Here is a 22,779-nt window from a genome sequence, read left to right on the forward strand (position 1 = left end):
CCTGAGGCTGTACGCAGTCTGGATGCTTCCACCCAGCTCCCCGCCTCTCCCAGCTCTCTCCCTCCTCCCTTGCCTGCGCTCCCCCCAACAGCATCCTTGCACATGTGATTCTCGGGGGGCTTCTCAATGGACCTGGACCAACATGCCATCATTTGTGACACACATGGCCGGTTAAATAACGGCTTTTCCGGAAATACACACCCGGATATAAGATCCCTGCCAGTTTCCCAAGGGCTAGAAGGTGAGGAAGATGCAAGTCCTTCCGCCTGGAATTTGTCCCCCCCTGCCCCGGCTGTCACCCAGCGAGCACCTTCTGTTCCTTCAGGTCTAGAGCCCAGCACCTCTTCCTCCAGGTGGCTCCCGTCCCCCCCAGGGCAGGTACGAACAGCTCCTGCCAGAGCACGGGGTGGCATCACCCAGGCTCCAAGCCCATCCATGGAAATGGGTCCCCCTGATGCCCCCAGCATCCCTGGAGGCTGGCTTGGATCCAATTCGTTTTCACAGATGAGGAAACTGAGGCTCAGAGGAGCCAGGTGACCTGCTGACGGGTGGAGGTGAGACTCGAGTCTGGGTCTCTTTCTCTGATGCCACGAAGGCTTCTGGTCAACGTGGGGTCGGCATTTCAACGCCAGCAGCCACCAGTGGGTGTTTATGGGGTCCCCAGAAAGCTGGGGCCTCCTGGCTCCAGACCAAGGGGCCTGGGTCTGGCCCACAGTCCTTTCAGCTGCACTGAAGGCCTCTCTCTTCCTGGTCCTTCCCCTGGGGTCTCCTGCCAGCATCTGCTTGGCCATGGCTCTCTACTGGGAGGCAGAGGGAGTAAGAGCACGGATCCCGGAGTCAGACATCCCTGGGTCCTGGTCTAATCCATACTTGTTTCTCAGGACTGCTGTGTGACCTTGGCTAACAACCCTACCTCTCTGTGCCTCACCATAAAGGTACAAACCTCTTGGGGCTGTGTGATGAGGATCCATATAAAGTGTTCAACACGGCGCCTGGCACTTGGTCAGCTCAGAACAAGTGGAAGCCCTGGCTATTCCAGCCTTTCTGAGCTCCACTCACACTGGCCACCTTCTCTCAGTCCCTCAAACGCACCTTCCCACCCCAGAGCCTTTGGACAGGCAGCAGCCTCTGCCAGGAACACCCTGCCGCCTCTCCCCCGTTTCAGCTAGTTACTCTTACTTGTCTTTGCAACTCAAATGCCTCTTCTTCCAGGAAGCCTTCCTTGACCAGTCAGTCCTCCGATAGGAGCTCTCCCAGCTGCCTACACCCTTCCTTCACAGCACTCATTGGGCTTAAAATTTTTATTGATTTGCAAGTCCACCTAATTAACACCCACTGGACTGCAAACTCCACAAGGCAGGGCTGCGACTGCATCTGTCTTTGCTCCCTTACTGGACCCCCTGTGGGTGAATGAAGCCTGACACACAGTCCGACCCAATAAACATCTGCTGACAGAAGAAATGTGGCAGTGCCTGTGCACAGGGGCCTTCAGGTCCGGCTGGAACAAGGTTGCCTCTGTGTTTTATCCGTCTCCTCCCGCCTGTTTGTTTAGGTGGCAGGAGGCTCGGACAATGGGCGTCTGTGGGGAGGTAGGCAGGTGCATGAGAAGGCCGCCATCTTCCCTCTGTCAGCACTCCCCCCACGCCTGTCATTAGGCAGGGCCTGCTCAGCGGGGTATGCCATTATGTCTCCCCGGGCTGATGTAATTATACATTGACATAATTAACCCAGCAAGTGCATTAGGCAGGCCAGCTAAAAATTCATCTATAATTATTTGTTGTGTGCATGCTAATGAGTCCATCTGCACTGCCTTTGTACAACACGGACAAATTAATTTACAAGTCTGGATTTTTTAATAAGTTCAAGGAAACGCTTCCTATTGTGTCCTGGCTTTTGAGAAAGGAAGAAAAGGTGACAAGCGCTTGCCGGGGTCAGGGAAGTTAGATAAACACAGGCGGGCGCAGCTCCGAGCCGGCCATGGAGAGTCATGGAGGGCCATGGAGAGCCACGGAAGGCCACGGAGGGTCATTGAGAGCCACGGAGGGTCGTGGAGAGGCGTGGAGAATTGTGGAGGGCTGCAGAGGGGCACAGAGAGTCACAGAGGGCCAGAGAGGGCCACGGAGGGGCACGAAGAGCCATGGAGAATCACGGAGGGCCACAGAGGGCCACGGAGAGCTGCAGAGAGCTCGCTGTGGCTCCAAGCAGGTGGAAAGATCCAGCCGTGGCTCGGGGGCCAGGCTGGCCACACGGCCGTCCACGCCAGAACACTCCCCTCAGGTGATGAAGGGTGTCGCTCACCCCTTCGTTCTTCCCGGAGGCCCTGCGGTCACTCCTGGCTGCCGGGCGCACTCTGTCTGGGGGAAGCTGCCCTGGGGCCCTGGAGAGGCGGGGGACAGGGTTGTGTGGACACTCAGGACCTGTCCAGTGGGTCCCCGGGTTCCGGCCTTTCGCCTCTATTTGCTGTTACAGGGTAGAACACAGTGGTGAAGCTCACAGAACCTGAGGTCCACCTCTGGGTCCAAATCCCATGGGGACTGGAGCCTCAGTTACCCCACTTATAAAGTGGGAAAAGATAACAGTTCCTCCTTCCCAGGAGCGATTACTGAAGAGTGAAAACACATCCGGAGAGCAGCAGCGTGCTTTATGGACCTCTGGACAGTGGTGAACTCTCGGGGCCTCCATGTCTTCATGGATACAAGGGGACCACTGCGTAGGGGTGGTGGCAAGGGCAGGGCGAGAGGATGCATGCAGGTGTGCCCAGGGCTGGCGCACAGTAGGGCTCTTACACCCTGAGAGGGGACAGCAGGCCTGGCTTCTCGGTGCTGTGGTGACGCCCGTGAGTCTGAGGACAGGGCATGGCCCCATACGTTCATCGGTGCCCAGGGACCCAGAACCAATCACCCTGCTGCGAGCTCCATTCTGGGGCCAAAGACTCCAGTGCAGAAAGTCCTGCCGGAGGGACCCATGAGGACAGTCTGCCCAACACCCCGCACCCTATCCCACTGATGGGGAAAAGCGGGGCCCGGGGGCCCCCTGAAGTCTGCCAGCGAACTGGGACGGGGCTCTTCTTCCCACACTGTACTGGGCCTGGCTCCCCAGTTTGAGGGAGCGAGGGGGGGCTTAGGTGACTCAGCCAAAGTCAGGCCATGAGCGAAAACTCACAGCCAAAGCACTGTAAATGGACTCGAATTCATTCAGGCTTCACCACAGCACTGTGAGGTCGGTGCTGCTGTGTTCCCATTTTACAGATGGGGAAACTGAGGCACAGGTGGGGGGTGGAGTCGCTTCCCCAAGGTGAGGCCTGGTAAGGTCGATGCTGCTATCTCCCTTTCCAGACAAGGAAATGGCCCAGAGAGGAGATGCGATGTGCCCAAGGTGACCTAGCTCAGAAGTGAGATTTGAACCCAGGGCCCCAGGAGACCTTTGTAGTGGGCCAAGCTGCCCTGAGGCAGGGCACGGGGAATTTGTTACTATGAGGCCAGAAGCAAGAGACTGAGAGGTCTCTTCTTGGCCTTGCTGCCGGCTTGCTGTGTGACTTTGGACAAAGCACAAGACTTCTCTGGGCTCGAGTTCAAATTCCTATTACAAGCATATCCCTGGCACATGTTCAGACAGCACTGGACATCATCAGAGAGGGGTGGGGTCCTGATGAGGCGAGTGCCTTGTCCCTGGGCCTGTCTCTCAGAGCCAGACACTCAGGGAGGTGATGATTAAACCCCTTCACAGCTGATCCTGACACAAGAGGCACCAACGCTGCAAATCCTCCAAATTTCTGAAGCCACCCTCCGATACAGGGGGCGGGGCCAGGCCAGGAGGCTGAGGGCCATGTCCCGGCTGTGACACCTTCAGGGAGAGCCACTCAGGCCCTGTGAGCCTCAGTGTCCCCGACAGGCAAATGGGGATAACAACAGCGCCTACTGCGCGGGCTGTGTGGGGCTCCGGGAGCAGGCTGCACCCCCACGACAGAGCCGGCACCCCGCCGACTCTTGGAGGCCACTCTGGCCCGGGCTGCTCCCCGCCAAGGACTGAGCACAGCGGCGGGGAGAGCCAGGCCCCTCTGCCGACACCAGGACAGGCAACCCTGTGTCCCAGACTGAACTGTGCCCCCAAGTCCAAGGCGACAACCCAGTGTGACTGAACTTGCTGACACGGCCTCTAAGGAGGTCATTCAGGTCAAATGAGGCCATGAGGGTGGCCCTGATCCGAGAGGATGGTGGCCTTACAAGAAGAGGGGGAGACCCAGAGCCCCCCACATGCGCAGAGACGAGGCCACGGGAGGAGCAGTGGGAGGCTCGTCGGCCAGCCAGGAGCAGGGCTGTCCCCAGACGCTGGGCTGCCGGCACCCGGCCGCCGACTCCCAGCCTCCAGCCTGGCGAGAAGACGTGTTGCTGTTTAAGGCCCCGCTGTCGGGGTTGTCACAGCAGCCGGAGCAGAGCCTCCCACGCCAGGGCGCCCGTCAGCTGGCCAGTCCTCAGAGCTGCCCTGCAGGGGTGCTCCCACCAGCCCCCCCTTCCCTCCCCCCTCCCTGTCTCCTCCGGCTCCCTCCCCTTCTTCCTTCACCCGTGTCTTCCCCGGTATGTCTCTTCCCCATCTAACGCCATCTTGGAGTCTGTCCCAAACCAACACACGACTACTCTTCTGCCTCTCAGAGCCTCAGCTTTCCCGTCTGTAAAATGGGGACAGTCTCAGTGGACCCCGCCGTGGAGCTGCTGCTGGACTCCAGAGTCTGTGGACCCGGAGCCCATGTGAGGTGCTGGCACGCGCCATAGTGGGCGAGCCAAGCTCGCAGGGACCCACGGCCCACGCACCTGTTCACTCAGCACGGGTCTGCTGAGAGTCTGGGGGCCTGGTGTGAACGGGTGGACAGGAGCCGTCCACACAGCTGATGCCCCAGTCAGGGTGGGGCTCATCGACGGGCAGTGGCAAGTGACCAGCTCTCACGCGCCTTTTCAAAGGCTCCCCGAGCCCAGGTGCAGAACAGGCCGGCGCTGGCCTGGCCAGGCGGGGGAGGGGGGCAGTGCTCAGGGTCCCAGGGGGACAGAGTGGGGGGTGCTGCCCCGGGCCGCACGGTGCTCCCCCAAGTTCACGTGCAGCCAGGACTTCCAAAGGCGCCCTTAAAGTGGGTCTTTTCAGACGAAATCACATTAAGATGAAGTCGAGGGGACTAGGGTTGACTAGTTCCATCACCATGTCCCTTCCGCGCTTGGGCTGCTCTGAGACTTTGTCCTCGCTCCTGGTGTCGCGGGCCGTCCTCGGCGTCTCCTTGCTTGTGGCAGCGTCCTCACTTCGATCCCCCCATCATCACACGGCCTCCTCGCCGCGTCTCTCTCCTCTTCTTAGAAGGATACCAATCCTACGGACTAGGGTCCACTTTTACCTGATTACCTTCAGAGACCCTATTTCCAAACACGGGCACATCCACGGGCATGGGCTGAGGACTTCAACGTATCTTTTTGGGGAACAAAATTCAACCCACAACAGATGGTAACTGACCGGGTACCAACCGCGAGAGAGACGGAGTGAGGAGCTGCCAAGGCTCCAGGCCCGGCCGGAAGGAGGTCCTCACTGGAGAATAAGCTCCTGCCACGTCACCTGCCGTCCGGAGACAGGCCAGTTCCAAGGGGAAGAGCTGGTCCCAGGCGCCCGGCTCCTGCATGTCCATCCTCCCCAACCACGAAGGAACTGGGCTGGGGGCTGAGGGCTGAGGGGGGGTCCCTGCTCTAAAAGTGGACAGGGGCCTTTTCCACCCTCTATTTCCTGCCCCAGCGCACAGTGTGGAATTCCTAGATTTTACAGCATTCCGGTAAACTCATTCCTTTCCACCCCACCAACTGGGAGAAATCCACAGAGCCCTGAGCTACAGCGCTGGGGGCTGAGTTAGGGAGGAAAAAAAATTACCAGCATCCAGAAGACTGGAAGATTCTGCCAGATTATAACCAGGTAAAACGCTCGGCCGAGGTGGCTGGCAAACGCAAGGGCTCCCCACTCACCCGGCCCGTCGGCATCACTCGATGCAGAAATGTCACCGGCTGCTCTTACGAGCACAGATTGAAGGAGAAATGACGAGAGATCTTGACAGTGTGTGGAGAAGATTTCCCAGAGGACCTGACGGGCAGGGGGCTGGGGGCATCTTGCTTTCATTCCTCGGTCCCCCCTTCTCTCCGGGGACCCCGCTCTGGCCTTTCACATAGTAGGTGCTCAAAAAGGGGGACAGTTTGAAGCTACGAAGTTGTGGTCCTTTGTGACGGCAGCGGCAGGAACGAGCACAGTCTCGACTGCAGCCGTTCACCCCTGGGGGTGTTTCGCTGAGCACCCACTACGGGCGGGTGCCACTTCTTCAGCTGCCAAATATTTCCTGAGCATCTGCTGTGTGCCACGGAAGCTTCTGGGCCCTGGAGACCCAGCGGTGATAAGAGGAAATTCCTGCCTTCCTGGGGTTGACATTCTACAGGCAGAGAAGGACAAGGGACAAATAAACCAATGGCATGAGGGGCTGAGAAGAATGCAGCAGGCTCTGGGGAGAGAGTGGCCCGGGGTGTGCGTTGGGGGACGGTGCTAGCTGAAGCAGCCCGGGCAGAGAAGGCTCTCGCAGGAGGGGACATGTGAGCAGAGCCCCGAAGGGAATGAGGGAGCCAGATGGGGGAATAATCTAGACACAGGAGGTGCCAGGACAAACAGCCCCTTCAGACCACGGAAGGGAGGTGGACCCTCCCGACCAATCCCCTGGAATTACTATTCCAGAAACACAGCTTAGCTCCATCTTCGTGACAGCTGACCCATTTTACCGACTAGGACGTGGGGAGAGGCTGGCAACGCCGGGTGACTCCTGGTGCCAGCTTCACCTCTGCTCCCTGCAGGCTGGTCTGGGCGCTGCTGCCGAGGGTGGGGGTTGGGGTCAGAGCAGGCTCCAGCCCTCCAAACACTAGTTTCTGGTTTTCAGCCCCAAAATCCCAGCTACCATCCATTCTGGAGCAGATGGGGTCCCCACATCTGCAAGGCTGGGGCATGGGGCAGATGAGACCCTGACCCAGCATCTTGAGCCAAAAGCTCCAGGAAACTGATATTTCTTCACACACACTCCCCACCTCGTCATGCACTTTGCATATCTCATTTAACCATCAAAACAACCACGTGAGGTACCACTATCACCCCCATTTTCCAGATGAGAAAACTGAGGCCCAGCAAAGGGGAGCTGCTTGCTCAAGGTCACCACGTGAGAAAAAGAATTCCAACTCAGTGGGGCCCAGACACCAGACGTGGGCGTACTCACGCACAACCTCTGCTCTGTCCACCTGCCCAGAGACACCGCCAACTTGACATCTGTCCTTACACGACTCAGTGTTTCTTAACTTAAATATACTTTAAAAGAATATTTTGTTTCGCTATTGTGAATAGATAATTGAGATCCCGTATCATGAACAGAAAAAAAACAAACACCAAGAAACAAACAAACAAACAAGGAAACTGATGATATTAAGTTCTAGTTAGACCCTGTCACCTGCCCAGGACCTGGAGCCCGAGGCCGGCTCTCCGTGGCCAGAGGGAGATTCACAGGTGTCCTACAGGCCTCCGAGATGCTGAGCGAGACTTTATCTGGAAGAAAGCAGAAAGCGACACCTGGTACCCAATGTGTTCGAAGCGTCAGTGTCGTGCCAGGTACCGCAGGCTGCTCCCTAGGTCACTGACCCCACTTGGGGACGCGAGCTCCCAATCTCCAGAGCGACCCGGGTCGCCCTCGGGCATCTGGCAAGCCTCACATCCTGGTGTCAGGACGCCCTGCAGCTCCTGTCTGGAGCCAGGGAGCTCAGCACGTCCAGCCCTGGAAACCTTTGGGTCGAGCCCCGCGGCTGCCCGGAGCCCTGGGCGGCCCTGAGTGCCTGCCCCACAGACGGGCGGCGTGGAGATGTGGGCAGCGACAGCGGGAACCACAAGGCCTGAGATCCAACGTGAATAAAAAAGCCCAAAACAGGGGCCCTCCAATCAGAAGCGTTTGACTGCAACAAACCCTCTGGATAACCGAGCATGTGGGCACACACACAAGATGGAACAGGAACCGTGAGAGCTGGCAGGTCCCACAGGGCGCGCAGGGGGCACACAGTCGGCAAGGGGAATGCCTTTGTCTTTCAGACATCCACCTGCTCTTTATGCACAAATTGCTTAACAGAATGCCATTCATTTTGGTTACACCGGACCTGACCCCCTGGAGACGCTGCCAGCGGACCAGACACCTGGTAATATTTTCAGGCCGCACCGAGCGCCCATCCCCTCCACTGCTGGTGCGTACTGCGGGCACAGGTGTCAGAGGGTCTGCGCTGCGGGGCGAGCGGGACGCAGGAGGGGCGGCCTCCTTCCTTGCGCCGGGCCGTCTGAAGGAGAGCAGGCGCCGAGCTTTTTTAGGAAAGCCAGAGCCGCCAAGGCTGCCCGCGGGGCTGTTTAGAAACACATATATGCAGAAGTATGCGCGCGCCCCTCCAACACGTCGTGGAGACAGAAGCCTTCTCCCATCTGGGCCCGGCTCCGGGCGCCCGTGGGGGCGGCGGCGACACCAACTCTGATCCTTCAATCCTGACTTTTCCATAGCAGATGAGGCGTGGGCCCCCCCACGCGGCCTGAGCCAGGTGTCCGCCCACCCCATCTCCCCCCCGGGGCGGCTGCCTCGGGCTCTCCTGGCTTAAGCAGGCACAGAGCGGCTGGAGAGGGTCTTCCTTGTTGGCACTGGGTGGTGCTGGTAATAATACCACCACCAACAATAACAACGGCAGCCACTGCTTACTCAGCACTTAGCACACGCTGGCCGTTCAGCTGAGGACCTTACGGTCTTCACTTCACTTAATCCTCCCAGGGCTACCAGGAGGGCGTGCTTTTCCTGAGGAGGCAACAGAGGCTCAGAGAGGTAGAGCCAGCTCCTCAAGGTCACCCAGCCAAGGAGCAGCAGAGCCAGGACTCAAACCCACGTCTATTACAATAAAAATAAAGTTCCCACATGCTGAGCTGCACAGAAAGTTCCAGGCTGGCAGGGACCGTGTCTATTTTGCTTAACATTGTGCCCTTGTGTGGAAAAGAGTGCCTGGCAAACAGCAGGTGCTCAATATTTGTTGAATGAATTGCACGGGGCTACTACTCTATGCCACACACCATGCTAAGTGTTCTCCTTTCTTATGGAACCCACCTAGCGGCCCTATAAGTAGGTGAGATCATTACCCACATTTTACAAGTGGGGAAACTGAGGCTCAGAGAAGTCAGGTGTGATAGGGGAAGCAAAGGGCAGAACGGGGATTGGCCCCACGCTGTGGGAGGGCCCTTCAGCCTGGAGGCCTGCTGGTGCTCCTCCTGGCACCGCTCTGCCCCAGGTCTGGAGCTCGTGACTCTGTTTACCCTCGACACAAGCCCCAGGCTTTGGAGCCCCAGGCCAGGAGGACCAGCAGCTCTTGGCTAGTGAGCGGTGACTCGTTCTTCCTCCGGGTGACATGTCTGCACTTCTGCAAGGGGGTCACACTCCCAGCCTAGAACCTCAGCTGAGAACTTCTGTACTGGCAGCAAAGACCCTTAACTGGTTTTCACTCTTTTTAGAACTGAAGTCTCTAATGGTTTGGTCCAAACCCTTTCAATTTTTAAACTAATCCTGCATCTGGGTTAGGAACTGAGGGTCGAGATTCAGGTTCCCTCACCTCTTTGCTGTGTGACCTTGGGCAAGCGGCTTGACCTCTCTGAGCCTGCACTTCCTCAGCAGCACGATGGGGCAGGATGGCAGTACCCCCCTTCCAGGGGGCTGTGGGGATCAGTGAACTTGTTTCTCTAAGGGGCTGAGCACACGGCCGGACACACAAGAAGCACCCCAGAAACGACCCGGCAAGAGGATGGTAGCTCATGCTTAAAACCAGATTCACAGGCTGCCCTCTCTGAGGCGCCTCCTTCCGCCGGCCCGAGTTGGAGCCCTTTCTCTGCTGGGCGTTCTGGGCGTCTGTCTTTGGGTCCCATTGGCCCTGCTGGACTCTGAGTCCCGAGGGCAGGCAGGACTCAAGCCACAGGGTGGGCACTAGCAGGCGCTCAGAGAATGAGCTGATGCAAAGCCACAGCCGAAACGCTTGTCCTCGCTCCTGAGAGGGAGCAGCCGTCTATGGAGCGCCTCTGGGTACCAGCCTCCCGCCGGCCGCTATCATCACTCCTCTCCCAGTGCTCGGCTGTCCGCAAAAGTGGAACTTACACAGGGGGCCGTGGGGAGAGGGCCTCCCGGCAGAGGACCCGGAGCGGCAAAGGCGAGGCAGGAAACGGCCGCCTCTAAAGGCGCTGCCGTCTCTGGGGAGACCTGACCCTGAGACCCTGAGCCCCGCGGAAGGGAGGGGTGAGGGCAGCCAGGGACAGCGGCTTCTCCTGATCCGCATTTCCTCCGTGAAGGGGGCTTAGCCACTAGGTGGCGGCAGAACCAGCCATTTGGGACGAACACAAAGCTAAACTCAGCCTCCCTCACTACTTCCCTCAACATATATTTCAGATGGTTCAAGGAATCAAATCTTTAAGAATTAAGATCGCAAAAGTACTAAAAAAACCCCCAACCCTGACCTTCAGGTGAGAAGGGGTTTTTAAAACATGACACAAAATCCAGAAGCCATAAAGCAAAGGTTTGGTAAGATGCCCTACTTTCTGCAGATATTTTTGAATGCCTGCTATGTGCCATAGACAAGAGACATTGTATAAACAAAGCTAAGAAACAAAGGGCAAACTAGGGGAGAAGATACGAAACGTGTTTACCAGGACAAAGGTTAAAATCCATCATATACAAAGAGCATCTACAAATCAACAAGAAAGTTATCGCTCTGATAGAAAACTGGGCTGAGGATACACAAACCAGTGATTCATGAAAGAAGAAATATGAATAGTTCATAACATATGAAAAGATAGTGTAACTAGCAAATGAAGGCATGCAAAATAACTCAACAAGGAGAAAAAAAGAACTTTTATTCTTTTTGATCACAATCCCGGGTTTGTGGTCAATATGTGGCTACAACATATTTTCCTTCCCAAGTTTTCTTCCTCGTCCTCGGAACTACAGCATGGCAGCAATAAGCCGTGTGTCCTCAAGCACCCTAAATGCCCACCGTTGGAGGGGGGCTCAGTCAATTTCAGCACAGCACACCAGGTGCCACCCACGACGGAGCAGAGTTACTCAGGACCTGTAATCACACAGGGAAATACGGGTGCTCGTGGTGGGTGAAAGGAAGAAGGATCCAAAACGGCACAGGCAGAGGGAGTGAGCATTTTGAAGACATACAGGGGAAAAGATCCAAAAGAGAAATGTCGAGATGGCCCCACTGCCTTTCCCTCCTCCTTTCTACTTTGCTCTATTTTCTGAATCTGACAGTGCGCATATGCAACTTCCATAACTGGGGAGAAATATTTAAAAACCCTAAACGCCCTAAAGCATTTTCCTGTTCCACAGACTCAGTAACCCCGTTGCCCAAACCGCTCACCCCATGTCCTTGACATCCGGCAGAACCTTGTGGAATCAATAGCGCACGCCTGCAACTTGTGTAACTTGTCCCGACGTCAGCCTGGCAGCGGGCTGCTGCTGCTGAGACCCTGCCACAGGCTCTCACACGTAGTATCGAATCCTCACGTCGCCGACGAGAAGGTTCTATTATTATCCCTCAGCTACAGACACAGAAATCAGAGCTCAGAGAGGTTGAGGCCCCTGCCCAAGGTCACACAGCTCAAGAACACCAAGCCGAGTCCCACAAGCCGTGTGTGCCACCATAGCTCGAGCACCGAAGCCGCCGGCCTTTGACTCCTTTCCGAAAGACGGAGCTGGGAGAGAGGCACCTGTCAGGCGCTGTCATCTCCCGCCTCGGGTTCTTAAAAACCAAAGAAAAGCAGAAAAAACATTTTGGGGGCACTCACCTCTCTCTCTTCCGTCGTCAGCGATGTTCCCCTGCCTGCCCTCTTACTCGCTCTTTCCTCCTTTCATTTTTTTCTTTTTTTTTTTTGCTTTTAACTAATCACTTGGTTAACGAGTCAGCTTTCTGACGCTGGGGTCGGTCCCTAGCGCCTCTCCGAGCGCGACAAAGAAATGAGCCGTCACCGATACAGAAGTCAGAAAGGTTTAAATCAAATCATCCTCCACAACAATGACATTAATTATGCTTTTAACACGTCGTCCTGCTTTTTTTCTCACTTCACGCCGCATCTGTGTGAACAATATCCCGAAGATTTACGGTTTTCTTTCGTAATTACAGACATACAGGCTGCTCACTTATCAAAATACTTGCTGAGCAATCATGCGATCTTGCCTTTTCTGCCAAAGATTTGTGTTGGCAGCAGTCATTCAAAACGAAAATGTTGAATCAGGACTTGTGTGGCTTGGCGGGGGTGTGGGGGGGTGATTTCGACAAATAATTTGCCTGTCAAGAAATACGACAACAGGAGAGCACGCATCCTGGCGAATTTTCCGGGAGTGTGATTTCCGCGAGGGGCTGGGGCGCGTGGGGGGCGCGGCGAGCAGGGGCGCTCCCGCACCAGAACCACTTCTGACATTTGGTTCCTGTGTCTGAGGATAAAATTTAATGAGAACGGAAATATGTCTTCCTAATTCCCCTAAGAAATCATTAAAACATTCTGTTATTCTTAAATGTCTTGGAAATGAGTTAGAGCCCCTCACGGGGCAGTTCACACGGTGCGTCTCCATCACTTAAGGCTCCTTGTCCTCCAGCTCGGTGACAGCTGGGGACGTCCGTCTCCCCTGCCACCCCCCATTTCTGGGGAGCAGAGATGGGAAATCAGATGCGTGAGGTCGGCACCAGGTCTGGAATGACCCTTTGGGGAGACGGGCAAGAGGGCACGAGGACCTTCCGGAAAGTTCCACGCAGGTCGTGGGAGCTCTCACTGTCCGTGGCTAGCACTGCGGTCCTGGCCCTGTGATTGTGTTCACAGGCCTCTTTCCGGAAAGATGAGGGTCCCAAGTGAACCCCAGAAATGACACCTCCTTCCACGCGGGCCGTAAGCCCCTCCTCCCCTCAGCGCTACACTGTCTGGCGCTCCCCTGGGCTTGAGACAACAGCTTATTCGAGCGACTATCTGGTCCCTCCATCAGGAGAGTGCCAGCTCCCGGAGGACGGGACCCCTGCCTGCGTCTGCGGGCTCACGGCTAGGTTCTCAGTGTCCAGTGAGTGTGGGCACACAGCAGGCACTTAATAAAGGCTGTCTGAGTAAATAAACCTGCGACAAGCAGAGGGCTCTAGCTGAAAAGTACCTTTGTGTTCAAATTACCCTTCGTCCCTTTTCTGCATCCGAGTCTTACTTCTAATTCACTCAACAAACAATTATTAGGTGCCTACTGTGTACCAGGTTCTGGGTACAGAAGCTTTAGCATGACCCAGCCTCTGGCTTGGAGACCCTCACTTCCCCCGGGGAAGCCAGACACACAGGATGACGAGAGTTGCTCATCTCCTCCTTCAGAGGAGATGGACGCTCAGGGAGGGGAGCTAATCCCCCTGCGGTCACCAGGTGAGTGCGTGGGACACACAGGATTCGCGGGTCTGGCCCTGAGCCCGGGAAACCGAGCCCCCTCAGTGCTGCCCCCTGGTGCCACAGGCGGGTACTACAGGGTCTGGAGGAGGAGCAGGTGTGGGGACTCCTGGGCGGCGTCTTTGGGTCTGTTCTGGGTCACTCTCCAATGTCATTTGTTGCTGTGACCGTGAGACCCAAACTATTGAAACAAGGTGGCAAATAAGACGGTTTATTTTTCCAAATATTTTCCAGATACCTCTGATGACAGTGGAGACATTACAAGCAGAAAGGCTGAAGGAACGGGGCCTCTCGGCCACGTGCCTGGTGGTCCTCAGTGAGGGTGACAACGACCTGGGCTGTAGACACAGGCTGCCTCGGCCTTGTGCCTCAGGGTCACGTCCTCTCGGGAGCATGGAGCCCAAGGGCTGCGCTGCCCAGCTCCAGCCATTCCCACTGCCAGAGCGTTCTCACGCAGAAACCCACATGGCCGTGCAGGTGGGCATCCTGGAGCTGGGCCCGGGAGGGCGGGGCGGGTGTCAGACACCTCTGCAGCGGGCTGGGTGGTGGCCCCACACACACCCACATCCCAAGGCCTGGATCCTGGGATGGCGACCTTGTTTGGCAAAAGAGTCTTTGCAGATGTAACTAGTCAAGGATCTGGACGTGAGGTCATCCTGGATGACCTGGGTGGGCCCTCAAGCCAATGACTGCTGTCCTTACAGAGAAGGAGCTGGAGACCTGGGACACAGACGCAGAGCGAGAGGGCCGTGTGACGACAGAGGCAGAGACAGGATGACGTGGCCACAGGCCAAGGACCCCTGCAGCCCCAGAAGCTGGAGGAGGCAGGGCAGAGTCCTCCGCTGGGGCCTTCAGAGGCAGCGTGGCCCTGCCACACGTGGGTGTTGGGTCTCTGGCCTGCACAACTGCGGGAGAATAAATACCTGCTGTCTTAAGCAGCTCAGTTTGTGTGGTTTGTTCCAGCAGCCCAGGAAGCCAACGCAGCCTCCCGAGTGGAACCAAGTTGTGATGTGGAGCACACACTCTGGCAATATGTGCTGAACGTGCCGAGACCTGAGCCACATCTGTCCACATCTGTCCCTGGCTGTGAGACCTCGGGCGGCAGACTCGACCTCTCTGTGCCGTGGTGAAGGGGACCGGTTGGCCTGTTCCCTCGGGGCCTGTAAGATGCAGGGGATGGAACAAATCCAGCTTCTACACCAGGCCAGGGCTTCTCAAACCCTGGCGTGCTCTCAGGGCTCCTGAGGAGCTTGCTAAGGTGCAGACGCTGACTCGGCGGGCCTGGGGTGGGCCTGAGGTTCTGCATGGCTGACCGGCTCCCAGGCCAAGCCGGTGTGCAGGCCCACGGACCACACTCTGAGCAAGAGGCTGGACGGCGTCCCTCCCTGCCCAGCCCGTGTGCCTGACGGGAAGCCTCACGCCACCGTGGTGGTGCTGGTCTCCTGGGGCTGTCGTAACTGAGTGCCACCGACCGGGCGGCTTACAGCCACAGAGGTGTGTTCTCTCTCAGTTCTGGGGCCAGCAGGCTGAGATCCAGGTGCCGCAGGGCCGGGCTCCCCCGAAGGCTGAGGGCAGGGTCCTGCCTGCCTCCTCCAGCGCCTGGTGTCCCAGGCGTCCTGCGGCTTGTGGCCGCGCCCCTCCGTCCTCCGCCTGTCTTCACACGGCCCTCCTCCCCGGGTCTCTCTGCGTCCTCTCCTCTCGTACGGACCCCTGTCATCAGATTTAGGGCCCACCCTAAACCCGGGATGACCTCATCTCGAGATCCTTAACTAAGACCCTTTTTCCAAATAACGTCACGTTCCCAGGTTCGGGTGGACGGGAATTTTGGGAGAACGTTATCCAACCCACCACAGTTGCCCGGGACAGACGGAAGGCGGGACTCTCCCACCCCAAATGCAAAGCTCCCACAAACGACCCTGACGTCCAATATAAACGACTGTGCCTTCTCCACGGCCCGGCTTAGACCTCATTTTCCTCTTCATAACCGCCCAGCCCTGGGCACCCCCGACGGCGTGCATGCCCGCGGCTGCATGGAAGGGTCTGGGAAAGGATTTGGGGCTGTCTGGGTGGAGGGCGTTAGCACAGCGGGGTCTCCTCCCGGCTCCACCTTTGTGAAGCAAATCACCACACCTTTCTGGGGCCCCTTTTCTGAGTCAGTAAATGAGAAGGTGGCAGAGCATGGGCCATTTTAAGGAAGGGAGAAATTTTATAGAAGTATATCGACATGTCTTGGGTACACGGTTGAATGCTCTCAAACTATCACCCTCTATAATCCACACCCCGCCAGGAAACAGCACCTCCAGCCACAGAGGCCCCTCCCAGGAGCGATCGCCCCTCCATGAGGACCACCCCCCGACTGCTAACCGCACAGGTTAATCAACGGGGGTGAGATTCCTACGACACAGAATTGACCATTTTAAAGTGAACAATTCAGCGGCAGTTAGTCTATTCACAATGTTGTACAAGCCCTGCTTCTATCTAGTTCCGGAACATTTCTATCCCCCAAAAAGAAACCCCACACCCTTTAGCAGTCACTCTCCATCCCCTCCCCCAACCCCTGGAAACCCCCAATCCGATTTCTATCTCTGCGGATTTGCCTGTTTCGGGCAGTTCCTATAAACGAAATCCTACATATGCGACCTTTGTGTTGGCTTCTCTCACTCAGCGTGTCTCCGAGGTCCGTCCACGTCGTGGCAGGTGTCAGTGCCGAGTCACATTCCACTGTGCGGATGGACCACATCTTACTCATCCCTCCATCCACTGATGGACATTTGGGTTGCTTCCCCTCTTTGGCCACTGACAATAGTGCTGACAGATACATTTTTGCCTGTCTTCATATTTTATGTCAATAGGACCACATAGTTTTGTTTTCTTTTGGGTTTGGCTTTAGCTGAACATCAAGTTTCTGAGTTAGCTGCACTATGGGGACACTTCTGAGGTCTTTCCTCCAGCGCCCTCTGCTGCCAATGGGATGGGGTTCTGGCGGGCGAGGCCCTGCCCGCAGGAAGGTCCAAGTGGGCCGTCTGGCCAGGAGCCCCCCAAAGCTCCCTGGCTGACGTCGGAAGGTGGTGGGGCAACCGTGTGGGGACGTGTTGCACCAGACTGGGTGTAGACACCCCCACCCAGGAGGGCCCGGCCCGTCTCCCAGTCCCACTGGGAGGTGGCCCCATGTAATGGCAGTTTCTCATCATTAATGAGTCAATCATGGATCCCAAGCGTTTCTTACCTGGTGCTTCAATTAACTGCTTGTAAACACTCAGGAAAGCGGCCTCGGCCTCCTGGCTTCTCTTGCTAAGAGCCACCACCTTTGGAGACAACAAGAGAAAGGGTCACGTGTAAACACGCATGAGTCTACAAGCAAATCTGACAGTTTTCTACGTGTGCAAACGTGGGAGAGCGGGGTAGAGGGTGAGGAGACAAAGGTTCAAAGGATGGAGTTAGAAGCCCGGGCTCAAACCTCAGCTCCACTGTGCCCGGCTGGGGAACCTCGGGCAAGTCACCGGCCCTCTCTGATCCTGTTTCCTCATCTGTAAAATGGGGGTAAATAGCAGAATCTACCTCCCGGGCCTGCTGTGGGGATCGAATGAGTTGCCTCTAAGCGCTGAGCCCCAGGCCTGGCACCAGCAGCTTATGAACAGCTGGTATCGTTACTCCTGTTACAACAGGGCCAGGCTGGAGCTTCAAACACCACGCAGGCTGTGGGGAGAGAGGAACACATCTGGCATCTGGCGGATATTTTTCCTTTTCTTTAACTAAGGTCACGGTGGTTTATAACATCATCATAATTTCAGGTGTGCATCATTTATTGTGACTTCTATACAGACTGCATCGTGTTCATCACCAAAAGTCTAGCTTCCATCCCCACATACACATGTGCCCCTTCACCCCTTCTGCCCACCACCCGCCCCTTCCCCTCTGGTAACCATGAGTCTGTTCTCTGTGTCTGTGTGTTTATCTTCCATGTAGGACTGACAGCACCTGGTGTTTGACTTTCTCCCTCTGACTTATTGCACTTAGCATAATACCCTCAAGCTCCATCCATGTTGTCACAAATAGCCGGATTTCATCTTTTTTATGGGTGAGTAGTATTCCGTTGTGTATCTATACCACATCTTCTTTATCCATTTGTTCCTTGATGGGCACCTAGGTTGCTTCCAAGTCTTGGCTATTGTGAATGATGCTGCAATGAACGTAGGGGTGCGTGTGTCTTTACACATTCGTGTGGATAAATATCCAGCAGTGGAATAGCTGGATTGTATGGTATTTCTATTTTTAATTTTTTGAGAAATCTCCATACTGTTTTCTATAGTGGCTGCACCAGTTTACATTTGGGGCATATTTCTCGCCACTGAAAATTAAGGAGAAATTGTTAAAGCTCTTGTAAGATATAAACAGCTCCAACAAATATCGAGGGTGACAGAGTTACGTGAAACAGCTCCTGGCATACCAAAGGCACTCAATGAATGCCTCTTGACTGACGAATACACAGATGACAGGAAGAGCTCTGTTCCCGTGCTGTCCTCTTGCTCGTGGATTTGTCGTTTTGCCAGTGAGACTCCATCAGACGCGCTCCGGCGAGCCCCGTCTGGGCTCAGCACCATCTCCTCCCTCTGCTCTTGGCTCCGAGTGCCGAGCTCTGGCCCCACAGGCCTTGATCCTGGCTCTTGGTGGCAGTCCCCTTGGCATAGCCCTGGGCCTCCCCGGCACACAGATGGCTGGAGTGAGCTCCTGGCACCCACAGGCCACCATCCCCACCTCCCCGAGGACACGCTGGGCTGGGAATCTCCCTTTGGACAGGATGAGCTTTACGCTCCCTGGCACTGACATACCTGTCCCCGGGGGGCCAACTTCCCAAATGACGAATCTGCTGCCAGTGTCTACTTGTCAATCATCCTCTTTCAGGGTTGAGCTTTTCTTACGACCCCCAATGATGGCAACTGAGGGGGTGTCTGTTAACAGATTCCTCCCCTCGGAATAAGCTCTGTGAGCGCGCTGTCTCACAGAAGGTGCTCACCATCATTCGTTGAATGAACAAATCCAAGTGGGTTCCACCAACTCTAGGTCCTGCCTGTGACACCAACCTGGAGAAATGGCAGGCACCAATTCTGAGACAGTCCGTTCACAGAGGCGGCCAACCGAGGCAGAGGCCCAGGAGCCAGGCCACCACTAGCTAGCTGTGTGTCCTTGGGTAGGTAGGTCTCTTCAATCCCCGTGCCTCTACTTTCCCATCTGTAAAATGGGGATAATAATATGCCAACCTCCCCCAAAGGGTTGTGGGAGGATCATGTGAGTTAAGACATGGAAAGCCCTTTGCAAAAACTCCTGGCACGTCTTAAGTCTCATAGACACGTCCCCTCTTGGTATGACCCACCCCTTCCTTCTTGCCCGTTACTGGACAGGCTCTGCCCGGAGCCGGGTGATAAACGGCAGCTCCGCTCACCTCTGGTGTCTCAGGAAGACCGGCTGAGAAAGGCTCCCACCTCCCCTCACAGCAGTGCACTCTGGGAAGAGGAATCTGGAAACCACAGCAGTTCCTTGAAGGTTTCCAACATGGCAGCCACAAGCCCCACGCGGCTACTGAGCCTTGGAACGTGGCGAGGACCAATCGGGATGTGGTGTGAGGGCGCCGAATCTCAAAGACTCGGCCCGAAGAAAAGAGCACACGAGAGCTCACCAGCGGTTTTTATACTGATGGCATGTTGAGGTGACAACGTTGGGTATATTCTGATCCAATAAAATCTAGTATTAAAATTCGTTTCACCTGCTTCTTTTTACCTTTTTAAAGGGAGATACCACAAAATGTAAAAGTTCTTCTGCGGATCACATTTATTCCTGTTGGACAGCACGGCTGGAAGGTTTTACAAGGTCCATACTCAACTCGTTATTTAAGAGCGATGGAGAGAAATGTACGGCGGACGTTAAGCAAGTGATTTTAAAAAGGTCAGTTACAAAGGCCGCTTCAGTTCTCGCTGTTACTCTGAGGACAGCGAGGTCTCTCACCTTCCACGGTGAAGGACAATCTTTCATTCACTCAGCAAACATTCCCTGAGCATCTGCTATGTGCCAAGCACCGTGGGCTGAGGACTCAGCTTGAAGGATGCAGACTCAGGCCCGTCGTCACGGGACTCACGGTCCAGCGGGGAGACTGACGCGAAAGCAGATCCCCAGATAATTCATTCATTACAAGTGCTAGATGCTTCAAGGGAAAAGTACGAGGGGCTCAAGCAGGTATAAGTCGGGGGAGGCTGACCCAGGGTGGTGGGTGGAACATCAGGAATTGTCTCCCTGAGAAGGGGAAGATGGTGGCGGACAGAAAGAACGTTCTAGAATCTAGGCAAAGGGAAAATCACCAGGTGCGGGCAGATTTTTATTCTTGCTGAGATGGACAGGGCACAGTTTCCTCCTCTGGGGACACGGCTACGCCCAAGAGGAGCCACAACCCGGGGGGTGGGGATGCAAACCTTGGGGTCTCAGAGTAATGGGAGAGGAAATTAACTCAGAGTTTGGGGGGCATCCCTGATGGGCTAATACTACCTAATAAACACAATACTCAGACTGACCACGTGCCGGCTGCTCTTACTGTTCATGACCATCCCTCTCCACGGACACGCCATCACAGAAGGCTGCTGCTGTCACGACGCCCATCGTACAGATGAGGTCAGGCAACTTGCCCGAGGTCACCCAGGAAGTAAATGGCAGACAGGATTCAACCAGGTCTGGGCTTCAAATTACTGTTCTGAATCTAGACTCTGGCCCGTTTCTCCCGGAGAGAAAAACCATCGCAGCCAGTGCGGACGTGGCTCAGACGCCAGCTAGGCTGTACCACGTCAGGGGCTGCTGACCTGGGGCCCAAGAAAAGCCAGAGCAACAACAGCAATCCGTCCCCCGGTCTCTAGAGGGAGATTACCAAGGACCAGCGGGCAGAGCGTGCGGTGCGCCATCTCACGACCGTCCACGCGGAGCACGTGTGGTGACTGGGGTTTGGGGAAGGCATCAGAATGTCCCCTCGACTTCTGAAGAGGAACTCTGGGCAGGGGTGGGGGCAAGTGCTGGAAGATTCCTTTCAGGTTTCTCCTCCTACAGCACCCTCTACTTTCTGTTCACACGCTTATCAGTTTGTCACGTGCATACTCCATCTGTGTGACTGTCGCCCTGTGACATCAGTCGCCCCCGGCAGAGCTGCGCTGTCCAGTGTGGTGGCCACTGAGCACTTGAAACATGACTATCCCAAATTCAGACGGGCTGTCAGTGTAAAATATAGGATTTCTAGGTCTTCAGGATGAAAAAGAATTATAAAATAGCTCAATAATTTTTCACATTGACCACATGTTGAAATGATAACATTGTGGACATATTGGGTTAAATAAAATATATTATTAAAATTAAATTGACCTGTTTCTTTTTACTTTTTAAAATGTAGCTACTAGAAAATTTTAAATCACCTATATGGCTTGCATTATATTTCTACTGGACAGTGCTGGTCTCGATCAGAGGGTGGCAAACGATGGCCCCTGGGCCAAATCTAGCCCTTCACCTGTTTGTGTGAATAAAGTTTTCTTGGCGCACAGCCAGGCCATTCTTCTATCTACTGTCTGTGTCTGCTTTCAGTTACAATGGCTGAGTTGCACAGCTGTGGCTGCAGAGTCGAAAATATTTACTCTCTGGCCCTTTTGAGAAAAAGTTTGCTGACCTCTGCTTACGAGGTTCATCTAACAGCTGGGCAATATTTTCAAAAGCAGAGACCAAAAACCGACCTGCAAAGGCCCTCGGTTTGAATGAGTTCAGATTTAGGACTTCCTGCGGCAAATGCGACTCCTGAAGACGGTAGCTGCCTGGGTGTCCTGCCTCGTCCAGTCTCGTTTTAGAGCGATGACCCTGTCTGTTTCTAGAAGGCCAGGTCTAATGGTGTTGGAGCCCGATGCAGTGCTGGGCCCAAGGTCCTTCAGCTTCTCTTGACTCCAGTGTGTCCATCCCTCGAGTGGGAAGACTACGCCCCATCTGCCAGAGAAATGAGCTAACACGGAGCAACGCGGCCCGTGGAGGTCGGCAACAAGCTTTGCAATACGGCAGGAAATCCTGCTCGCCACACGGGAGGCCTCTGCAAGGCCTGCAGCGCTAAGGCTCTCACCACGTGCCCAGAACAGGTGAGCTTGGCAGAAATGAAAGGCACGTGTTTCTGCCGCATGGCGGGGCCCGCATGACTGCGGGAGAAAAGTGTCCAGAATGACAGATTTGGCTTGTGACAGGCAGATCTTGGAAGGCCATCTGGGCAAGGGGGAGGGGGAGGAGGAGGAGGTGGAGGAGGAGGAGGGGGAGGAGGAGGAGGTGGAGGAGGAGGCGGCCGCCAGCCACAGACACCAAGAAGGTTGCATCAGAAATAGCTCAGCGTCTGACGGAGCACGCGGCGTTTGCACCGCCCGCTGTAAGGCGGGGTGAAAGGTATGTGGTCCCCCGAGGATGAAAATGCCAGGCGCAGAGCTGATTCCACGAGAAGCGAGGCGGAAGTCTGCTCCCGCTGCCCAGCTCTTGTCTGTCGACGGTTAAAACGGCCAGTCTGGGGCCCTCGCGGCTGAGCGTCCGCAGGCCGTCTGAGCGACCGGTGACGAGAGCTCCTGGCTGTCGAGGATGCTCTGCGCCAAGCTCATTACCGAGGGCAGAGCTTCCGGAAGCGGCAGCCTTGTTCTGCGTTCAGGGCCGTATCTTTGGAATCTCCCCCAACGCGTCTAAGACCAGAGCCCCACCCGCGTCACTGCCCCATCCCGCAGAGGAAGAAACTGAGGGTCAGGGTGGCCGAGCCCCTTGGCCAAGAGGAGGGAGCTGCTTAGCGGCAGAGCGGGTATCCACACTCAGAAGCCCCCCTTCCACAGCCCAGACGTGCGCCCAGAGACCAGCGTTTCTCAAAGTGTGCTCAGCCCCAGGCATGCGACGGGGGACCTGTGGTCAGGCCTGCACACGCCTGCTTCCCCCGTGAGCATGTACCAAACGTACCAGCACGCTGGACGCCCTGGCAAGAGCTGCAGGAAAAAGTGCTCCTCACCTCAGCTCAGCCCAGGGTTTCCCGGTGCGCGTGACTATGGAACGTCTTTCTTCAGAGGATAAACCTGAAACGAGGGTTCTGTGGAACACACTTCGAGAACAGCTTCCCTCTGCCACTGTCCTGGGCTCCGGGAGGCTGGGGCATGGGGGTTCTGGGTGACGGGCTGGGGGCATCTGATGCGGCAGGAGTTCTGGGAGAAACCGGAGACTGATGGGGATTTGAGA

General features: G+C 55.9%; 1 protein-coding gene across 6 annotated transcripts in view; it reads right to left on the minus strand.

Moving 5' to 3' along the window:
- The window catches only part of CUX2 (cut like homeobox 2), a 240,926-nt gene that overhangs the window by 39,353 nt on the left and 178,794 nt on the right, over positions 1–22,779 (minus strand). For all 6 annotated transcript variants that reach the window (XM_070275465.1, XM_070275468.1, XM_070275467.1 and 3 more), the window contains one exon: positions 16,745–16,823. In XM_070275465.1, the coding sequence (XP_070131566.1) occupies positions 16,745–16,823 (79 nt within the window). The remainder of the gene's footprint in view (positions 1–16,744; positions 16,824–22,779) is intronic.

This window comes from Equus caballus, chromosome 8 (genome assembly GCF_041296265.1).
Source record: "Equus caballus isolate H_3958 breed thoroughbred chromosome 8, TB-T2T, whole genome shotgun sequence".
In the NCBI taxonomy this organism is placed as follows: Eukaryota; Metazoa; Chordata; class Mammalia; order Perissodactyla; family Equidae; genus Equus; species Equus caballus.